Source organism: Glycine max, chromosome 14, assembly GCF_000004515.6.
Source record: "Glycine max cultivar Williams 82 chromosome 14, Glycine_max_v4.0, whole genome shotgun sequence".
In the NCBI taxonomy this organism is placed as follows: Eukaryota; Viridiplantae; Streptophyta; class Magnoliopsida; order Fabales; family Fabaceae; genus Glycine; species Glycine max.
Genome location: NC_038250.2, coordinates 27,926,779 through 27,936,372, shown reverse-complemented (window position 1 = coordinate 27,936,372; position 9,594 = coordinate 27,926,779). Strand labels below are relative to the sequence as shown.

The following is a 9,594-nucleotide window of genomic DNA, read 5'->3' as shown; positions in this document are numbered from 1 at the left end:
GCTCTTGTCATTTGTTGGTGTTTCTTAGCCATTCAATTTAATTTTCTACATGATTATTCTAAATGCTGAAAGACTATTCTAAAGATTTGAATTAAAAAAGCGACTCGGAAGCAGCAATTTTATAGCAGATTATCCAAGTAATAATACAGATATACCCTTATTGGGTCACGATCAGTCATCTCTGAGCTCCAAAACAATTCTTAATGATCACTAGGATACACACAAATACAAGTAAGAAGAAAAACATCATAATATGTATTAGTTCTGTATTCTTAACTTCTGGCAACTATTATATATTGCACATAAAGAAAAAGCTGCAGTCTTTGACTGAGCTCCATGATCATATATGTTTCTAACATCATTTTCTTTAATCATTTAAGGATTTTTGTCAGCACATGGAACGTGGGTGGGATTGCCCCAGATGAAGGACTGAATATGGAGGATTTATTGGAGACATGCAACAATTCCTGTGACATCTATGTACTTGGGTATGAATTGAGCTTCTTTTGATAATTAATAATTATTAAAGTCATGCACGTAGTAACATATTTTCAACTGTTTCACAATCCAGGTTTCAAGAAATTGTGCCTCTAAAAGCATCCAATGTATTGGGGTATGAAAACAATAAGATCTCTACCAAGTGGAATTCCATAATCGGAAAAGCTCTAAACAAGAGCACACATCACAGTTTCAGAGATGATAAAAAGGAGGAGGATGTGAAGAACAATATTTGTTGCAATAATAAGGAAGCTGGAAATAATAATAATAATCCAGGTCAGCAGTGTGAAGCCCCACAAGATTTCGAATGTATCATTAGCAAGCAAATGGTTCATATATTGATATCAGTATGGGCTAAGAGAGAACTTCGTCCATTCATTTAACATTCAAGTGTCTCACGTGTCGGATGTGGCATCATGGGTTGCTTAGGGAACAAGGTGACCTAACCAAACCCAACTTTATTCATATTCATTACTTTAATTATATTAATTACCACTTCAATTCAACACAAGCATCATATATGTATATCTATCTATTTGTTTTGCACTTAATTTGAAGTATAACTATATGTTCATCATTCATCATCACTGTCTACATCAACTTCATTTAGTGTCCAGAATCTCACATCTTAATTAATTTGTTATCTAGCTAGGAACAAGTCCTTTTTTAATTTTGTACTTGATTATATTTAAATTTACTTAATTTCTAAAACATCCTAAAGATTTGAAATTAGAAATTTGAATTGTTCTTGTATAGATTATTTTAAATTCTAGCGGACTATTCTACCAGACTATTCTACTGCACAAGTATGCTCAAACGTCTCAATGCTGAAAGGCTAGCTATTCTAAATTCTATATATTTAGCTGACATGTTACTTACACTACTAGAAAATACACTTTCAACATCGGTTATTTAGAACATTCTACATCGGTTCTAAAACCGATGTTGAAAGTGACGATGTTGAATGTATGAATGTTAACATTGGTTTTGGTGAATCGATGTTAACATACATATGACAACATCGGTTCTCCAAATACCCGATGTTAAACACAATGAACAACAACAAAAAAAGTGTAGGCATGATGAACGTTGACATCGGTTTTCCAGTAAAATCGATGTTAATATGTTAGTTTAACATCAGTTTTCTAGAATAACCGATGTTAATGTATGCCCTTAACATCCATTTTTCTAGAAAACCGATGTCAACGTTGATGATGCTTACACTTATTTGGTGTAGTTCTTTGTGTATAACATCGGTTAATTATAAATAACCGATGTTACTATTCAAAGATTCACATCGGTTATTCATAATTAACCGATGTTAATGTACAATAGTTGACATCGGTTATCCACAGATAACCGATGTTAAAATACAAACGCTGACATCGGTTATACACAAAAAACCGATGTTAATATACAAACGTTAACATCGGTTTTCTATTATAACCGATGTTGGTTATGATATTAACATCGGTTTTTGTTAATAACCGATGTTGTTTTCAAATATTTTTTTTATATATACTTTCTGTTTTTACAGTAAACCCAAAATTGTACCTGTCAAATGCAATTTCAGGAGGCCCAATTCACAGCAAATAAACATTTTATTATGCTTTTCAAGCAGTTTTAATGATAATAAACATCAAATAATTGATTTATATATTATAAAGAACAATCAACAAATGAATTCAATGTTCGTGTTACATAGAAAATGTAAAAAATGTTAAAAAATGTCCCTAAATCCTAGGCCTGATCTCTAACTCGGAGATAAAACTGTGCCCACTGAATCCGCAATGCTTTTAATCTCTCGGGCTCCAATGGTCTAGGGTCGTTAAAATACTGCATGATTAAATAAATCATATTAAGTTAATAATGTAATACAAATTATAAATAAATTGATTTTCTTTGAAATAAACTTACCGCTTCCCAATTATTTCTAAAACTTTCTAAAATGATGGTGGACATCCAGTGCATGACATAGTAGCCGCACTCAGTAGTTCCTTTTTGTCTATTACACTAAATACATAATGAAATTTGGATATTAATTAAACAACTAGTGTACAAACACATAAAGAAATATATATAAGTGGAAGTTTTATGTAAATGACGTACCTTGACGACAATCCACCTAGCAGGAGCCTTTGATTTAGGCTGTGGAGCATCATCAAGACCCTTGATAGCACTGTTCCATATGAGTAACAATTAAAAACTGGTGTTGTACGTTGAGGTATTACAATGCAAATGTATTGAAAAGAACACTAACCTATTAATAATCCCCTTAAGGTAGTTGTCTGGCCTGTTATGCAATGAACAAAACCAGACAACTAAGTGTTCCTTGGGCAGGATGACCACCATCTGCCAATGTCCGCTGCAGTGGAACCTAAAATGGGTTAGTACATTAGTAAACATTAATTAAATTTTGTTATTTTGTGACTTACCCATTTAGGTAGGCTCCAAGATACACATCGCGTTGTGAACTCTGCATCCAACTCTTTATGTAACTTTCAGATTCAAACTGCGATTTCCCAGACCTCTGAATGGACTGAGGTTCGAGGAATCCATAGATATCAGAATTCCCCGCTCGCATACATGTTTCAGTGAGATGCCTGTTTATGTTAAGTCAAAGTTAAATATTTATGAATTGAAAGCCATAACTTAGGTAAATAAAAGCCTTTTATAGAAAGACTTACAAAATCCACAACTGTAACACTAATATGCTGAGACATTGACCACCGTGTGCGATTTCGGAGAGGTCTTCGTGTTTTATGTACAGGGGGAAATCTGGATTAACGACCCCGAACATGGTGACATCCCATCTAACCTGATAAGGCCTCAAGAAAAGCTCTGGGATGATCAATGTCATCAGATAAAGTGGATCATCGACCTCCGGATCGGGCTTCGGAGGTGGTTTTGGCGGAGACACAACTACCTGTTCATGAAACAAAGTTAAATAGACTAATTTGAAAAGAAGAAACATATAGTAAGGACAATAAGTACCTGCTGTGATAAAGACTTGACCAGATGTGTCAGCCAAGCAAGGAAGGTGTGAAGTGCCTGCCCCACTAAGGAAACCTCATCAGTGGGTACAGGAACTGGAGCATCTGCATCTCTAACCTCCTCCACACTCACCTTTACTTGGCCAAGCAACAAAGGAGTGTTATGAACAAAAGTGGATCCCTCATAAACTCTCCCGATGGCAACCAGGCGGGCAGGATCTGCTTCTATGTACAAGCCGCACCTGTCAGAGTCACCGGTCTCAGGATCGTTTCCTGAGGGATCAACACAACTCCCCTTTGTGATCACTCGAGGACCGGAGGGACCAGGACCAACCAGAGGCTCAGGAGGCACTGTAAGTCCCTGAGATTGCATCTGCGACTGAAGGTGGCTAAAGGATGCCATGACCTGCCTCGTCACTTTCTCTGTGATGGACTCCTCTAGCTGGTCCCTGATCTGTTGAGTCAGCTGGTGTAATTCGTCAGGAGGCAGGGAGGAAGCCCTGCGGGATGTCCGTGGAGTCGATCCAAAGTATTGCTTGATGGTGACACTGGCTCCAATACCACGGACACGTCCAGGGTGCTCTGGACGTCCAATAGCAGCGGCCAGAACATCCTGACGTCCATGGGGGACGAACGATCCCTGTGTGGCCTGCTCCTCAAACGAATCCTGCACAGAAAAAACACAGTGGTACATGGCATTCTCAAAATATTCAAACATAATTGTAATGGTTAATTGAACATGACTTACAATCTTCTCAGCGATTTCCTTTGCGGCCTCAGTCGTCATCTCCCCTGTCTTCTTCGTGCGGGCCATCTTCCACTTCACGTGGCGTCTGACCGAGGATGGAGGGTCGATGACGTCATCAACGCTTCCTGATTGTGCAGCTTCCTGCATCTTTTTCTTGGTCTTCTCAGCCAGGAGCTTCTGCTCCAAATAATCATAACCCCCACGAGACAAAACTTGGGGAGCAGTATTCTGCTTCTGGATGGCTGTGCCTTCATGCGCACATCCTGAAAAATTAAACAATAATGTTTGAAATGGGTAGAGTGAAGTATAACAACATCATGTTTAATATGAAAAACAACTTAAACGGCAAAGGAACATACCTCCCAAGAAGGGTCTCTGCGAGTCTAGCAAAACTGGGCCCACTTTTCCTTGCTGATGCCGTATTTGTCACAGACAGTGTCCTCGACACCATCCTGATCGGCTGCAAGGGCCCATTTCCTCGTGAGGTCTGATTTAAACTGCCTCCATCTCTCCCCCACGGTCTGTAGTAACTTCCTTTTCGTCCTACTGTAAGAAGCCTCTGGGATATCAAATTCCGCCTGACAACATGAAACAAAGTTTATTTGTTACAATAATGAAATTTTTTGGCTATTAATTACACACAATCAAATAAGAAAAGAGAAATACTTGAATATCCTCCCAAATCAGGTCCTTCTGAGCAGTAGGGACCTCCTTCCAGTTCTCGTAGGTGATGTCCACCTTATCACGTGCCACAATCCCCAAATATGTTCTTAATTTCTTCTTGTGGGGACCGTCGACCTTCCCTGTAGCAGGATCAACATGCACCACTGGTCTCTCAACACCAGGTGGTCTAGTGGACAACGATCGTAGGTGTGTGTGTGTGTGTGTGTGTTTCTGTCTTTTATGTGTGTGTATGTGTTTCTCTGTGTGTGTGTGTGTGTGTGTGTGTGTGTGTGTGTGTGTGTGTGTGTGTGTGTAGGTGTGTGGCTGTGTATGTGTGTGTGTGTGTTGAAGATGCACACAAAGTGATGCAGTGTTAAAAGGGTCCAGAAGTTAGAAGCTGAGCTTAACAAGCTTGAATCTGAAGCTGAACTATCGGGTCTGAAAATCAATTTTGCTAAGAGTAGATTCGGAGCTTTCGGGATTTCTGATCAATGGAAGCATGATGCAGCAAAGTACTTGAACTGCAACTGCTTAACTCTTTTTTTTGTGTATCTTGGCATAACTATAGGGGCTATTAATGCAACAAAATGGTGAGCTATGGACTAGAGTTTTGAATTCCAAATATGGTGGATGGAGGAACCTTGATATAAAAGACATCAAAACTTTCAACACTGCTTTGTTAGGAAAATGGAGATGGGAGTTGTTCCAGCAGCCCGATGAACCATGGGCCAGGGTTCTATTCTCGAAGTATGGTGGTTGGAGGTCCTTGGAAGAAGGGAAAACAGGTGGCCATGACTCATTTTGGTGGAAGGGCTTGATCAACATCCACAATCTGCAAGAAAATAGGGCACTTAGGAGGGAAATTGAATGGAGGCTGGGCTGTGGTGACAAGTGTCGATTTTGGGAGGACTGCTGGGTTGACAATGATGTACCACTGAAGTTAAAATATCCACGGCTATACCAGATTTCATCTCAGCAGCAGCAGACTATAATGCAGATGGGGAGTTTTTCAGGTGCAGTATGGGAATGGCAGCTTACTTGGAGGCGACCTTTGTTCGATAATGAGATTGCAATGGCGGATGATTTTATCGGAAGAATAGCTTAGAAGGAAATTTCTCCACACAAACCTGATATCTGGTGGTGGAAACCTGACCCAGGAGGCAAATTTTCTTCAAAAAGCGCATATGGACTGTTGTGGGGAGATCTAACGGGGATAAATCAGGAGGTGGTTTTTAAGGAACTTTGGAATCTTAAAATTCCACCTAAAGCCTAAGTGTTCGCTTGGCGGCTAGTTAAGGATAGATTACCAACAAAGTTGAACCTTAGTAGGAGGCAAGTGGTGGTGAATGACACGACGTGCCCATTCTGCAGTAGTCATGAGGAGGATGCTGCCCACTTGTTTTTTCACTGCAGTAAGATCCTACCTCTATGGTGGGAATCACTATCTTGGATTGGAATAGCCACTGCACTTCCTCAACACCCAACGGAGCACTTTATGCAGCATGGGCATTAGGTTATTGGGACCACAAAGTCTACTAGGTGGAAGTCTTGGTGGGTTGCAGTAACGTGGACCATTTGGCAACAAAGAAATAGAATAGTCTTTCAAAATCAAGGTTTCAACAGCAGCAAAGTTATGGATGATGCTCTACTATTACTTTGGTCTTGGCTCAAGTCCAACGAGAAAGATTTTTCAGTTCACTTTAATCAATGGTCTTCCAATCTAACACTAGCTTTCTGTACTTAGCTTGGGAGTTTGGGGGCTGGACTCTTGTAGCATGGGTTAGGTAGCAGGGTGCTATGGTGCTGGCTTTGTTCCTTCTAATAATAATAGGAACCATCTGGCCCCTAAAATTTGTAATTTCAGTACCACTGGTACTCATTATTAATATATCATATCTATGTTTGCTGAGCAAAAAAAAATCTTTGCTGATAAAAAAAAAGCATTTGCTTGCCGATTGATCAAAGATAGAATCCCAACTAAAGGGAATTTACGGAGAAGACAGCTGGAGAAAGGCTTTGCCCAGCCCTACAACTATTGGTCTAGTAATTTATCAACAACATTTTTTGATTAGGGTAGCAGTGCAGGGATATTGTATTCTATTTAGATTGGCACCTGATTCGTAGGACCTATGGTTCTGCTAGTCTGCTGGTTTCTAACTTGTATATTTAGTACCTTTGGTACTCACAATTATTAATACAAATTATAATTTTGCTGATAAAAAAAAACATAATAGAAGATAGAGAGAACGGCAATGGCAGTCACAACATATATATACAGAAGGCATGAACATATCAGTCCAATGAAAGAAAGGTCATGTAGACAGGCATAACATAAGTTACAAATATACCAGTAATGCATACAACAACAATTTCAAATTAGTTTTCGAATCAAACATATAAATACCTGAGTTCGAGGCTTCAAAGATATAATCAAAGCGCTTCCACAGCAACGCCAATTAGCAGTAGTAAATGATAACCCTAAAAAAACCATACAAAAATTAGCCACAGTGTATTTAAAGCCTTTTATCAACAATATGAGGGCTGTCCAGTATTCAAATAGAGAAGAACCATAATAATGATAATGGGTTTAGCTTTTTCCGTGAGTAATGGAGAAGGAAACTTGTCTACAATAGTACTAGTAGTTGTTTCATTTGCACACTGCACAATTCATAAATGATAAGGGGATCCACAAAATTTAGAAGAAGCTCAATGAAGTGGAGGATTTAGCATCTAATAGAAGCCTATCTGATGATGAGATAAAGGCTAAGAGAGAATTACAACAAGAATTGTGGGAGGCCTCAATAGCTTATGAATCTTTATTAAGGCAGAAATCTAGAGGGAGACAAGTGGAGACATCAACTCAGATCAAGAATAGGAGACAAGTGTAGGCTCTATTAAGACCCAGGAAGCTCTTAAAATGTGGAAAATGATCCAACAACTGGGAGTGACCACTAGAAACAATCAGGATGTCCACCATAGGGAAATTCTACAAAAATTAAGCAGTATAGAAACCAGAGATAGATTGGAAGCTGAGAGGTTGGGAGATAATGATAGGGACCCATGAATATAGCCTCTTACAATGTTAGAGGTTTGGGGAAGGGAGTAAAATGGGCTGCCATAAGGAGATTAATCAACAAAGAAAATATTCAAATGCTATGTCTGCAGGAGACTAAGAAAGATATCATTGATAGAACATTATGCCAGGCTATATGGGGTAGTGATGAAGTTAAGTGGGAGATGCAACCTGCAATCAATTCAGCTGGTGGCATCTTATGCATGTGGACTGAATCAGTTTTCAAGTTACAAAACAAGGTCATTGGAAATGGTTTCATTCTCTTGGAAGGAGTTTGCAACAGAGAAGACATGAAAATCGGCATTGTGACAGTATACTCTCCCTGTGATATAAATAACAAGAGACTATTGTGGGATTCTGTGAAACAGCTGAAACAAGCCTCTCAAGTAAGACTATGGTGTGTGCTTGGGGATTTTAATTGCATAAGGAACCCGAATGAAAGAATTGGAAAATCAGACAGATTAGTGGGTGATAATAGTATGCAAGAATTCAATGAATGGATTGAAGATATGGAGTTATTGGAGGTTCCTAATGTGGGCAGACAATACACTTGGTTTAGGCCAAATGGTGAATCTAAAAGCAGATTAGACAGGGCATTAATATCCCCTGAATGGAGGGACACGTGGCCAGAAAGTGTGCAGTTCACTTTAGCAAGAAATTTTTCAGATCATTGCCCTATTCTTATTAAAGCTAATAATGTGGATTGGGGTCCTAAACCTTTTAGGATTCTAAATTGCTGGCTAACAGATAAGTCTTTCAAAGATGTAGTCAATCATTGCTGGTATTCTGTCCAAGTTGTAGGATGGGGAGCTTATGTATTAAAAGAAAAAAATCAAAAGGCTGAAGGGCAGATTAAAGATATGGAACAAGGAAGAATATGGGGATACTTTTAAAAAAGTTCAGCAACTGGAAGTAGAGCTTAATAAACTAGAGGAGGACACCTTGCATAGACAAATGACTGATCTGGAAATTTCAAGAAGGAAGAAGCTGCATGAAGATTTGTGGGTGGCTGCCCAAGCCCATGAAACATTACTAAGGCAGAAATCAAGAACAAGATGGCTAAAGGAAGGAGACTGCAACACAAGATTTTTCCATGTCAGGGTGAATGCAAATATAAATAGAAATAGCATCAAAGGACTTCTCATTGAAGGTGTTTGGACAGATGAACCTAATAAGGTGAAGGAAGAAATCAGAACCTTCTTCTCCAACAGATTTCATGAAGTAGATTTTCAGAGACCTCGAATTGATGGCATCAGCTTCAAATCCTTAGACCATCAGCAGAATTCCATGCTTGTGGCACCATTTCAGGAATCTGAAATTCAGAATGCTGTCTGGGATTGTGGCAATGACAAGAGCCCAGGTCCTGATGGTATTAATTTCAGATTCATAAAGCAGTTTTGGGATACTTTGAAGCATGATATATTTCGATATATTCATGAGTTCCATGCTAATGGTGCTATTCCCCGAGGCTGTAATGCTTCTTTTATAGCTCTCATTCCCAAGATTTCAAACCCACAACATTTGGGAGAATATAGACCCATATCCTTAATTGGGTGCATGTACAAGATAGTGGCCAAGGTGCTTGCAAACAGAATTAGAAGAGTGCTGCCAGCAATAAT

At 39.1% G+C, this 9,594-nt stretch overlaps 1 protein-coding gene and 1 long non-coding RNA gene across 2 annotated transcripts; both read left to right on the top strand.

The window, feature by feature from the left end:
* The first annotated feature begins 215 nt into the window (after window positions 1–215).
* LOC121173501 (uncharacterized) lies at window positions 216–824 on the top strand. The gene is made up of 3 exons (XR_005888517.1): window positions 216–231; window positions 381–488; window positions 572–824. It is a non-coding gene; the product is annotated as an uncharacterized lncRNA (long non-coding RNA).
* Window positions 825–7,962: 7,138 nt separating this feature from the next.
* On the top strand, window positions 7,963–8,868 carry LOC102667759 (uncharacterized). Its single transcript, XM_006596707.1, has one exon. It carries the CDS (start codon window positions 7,963–7,965, stop codon window positions 8,866–8,868), a length of 906 nt encoding a protein of 301 aa, XP_006596770.1.
* The last annotated feature ends 726 nt before the right edge of the window (window positions 8,869–9,594 follow it).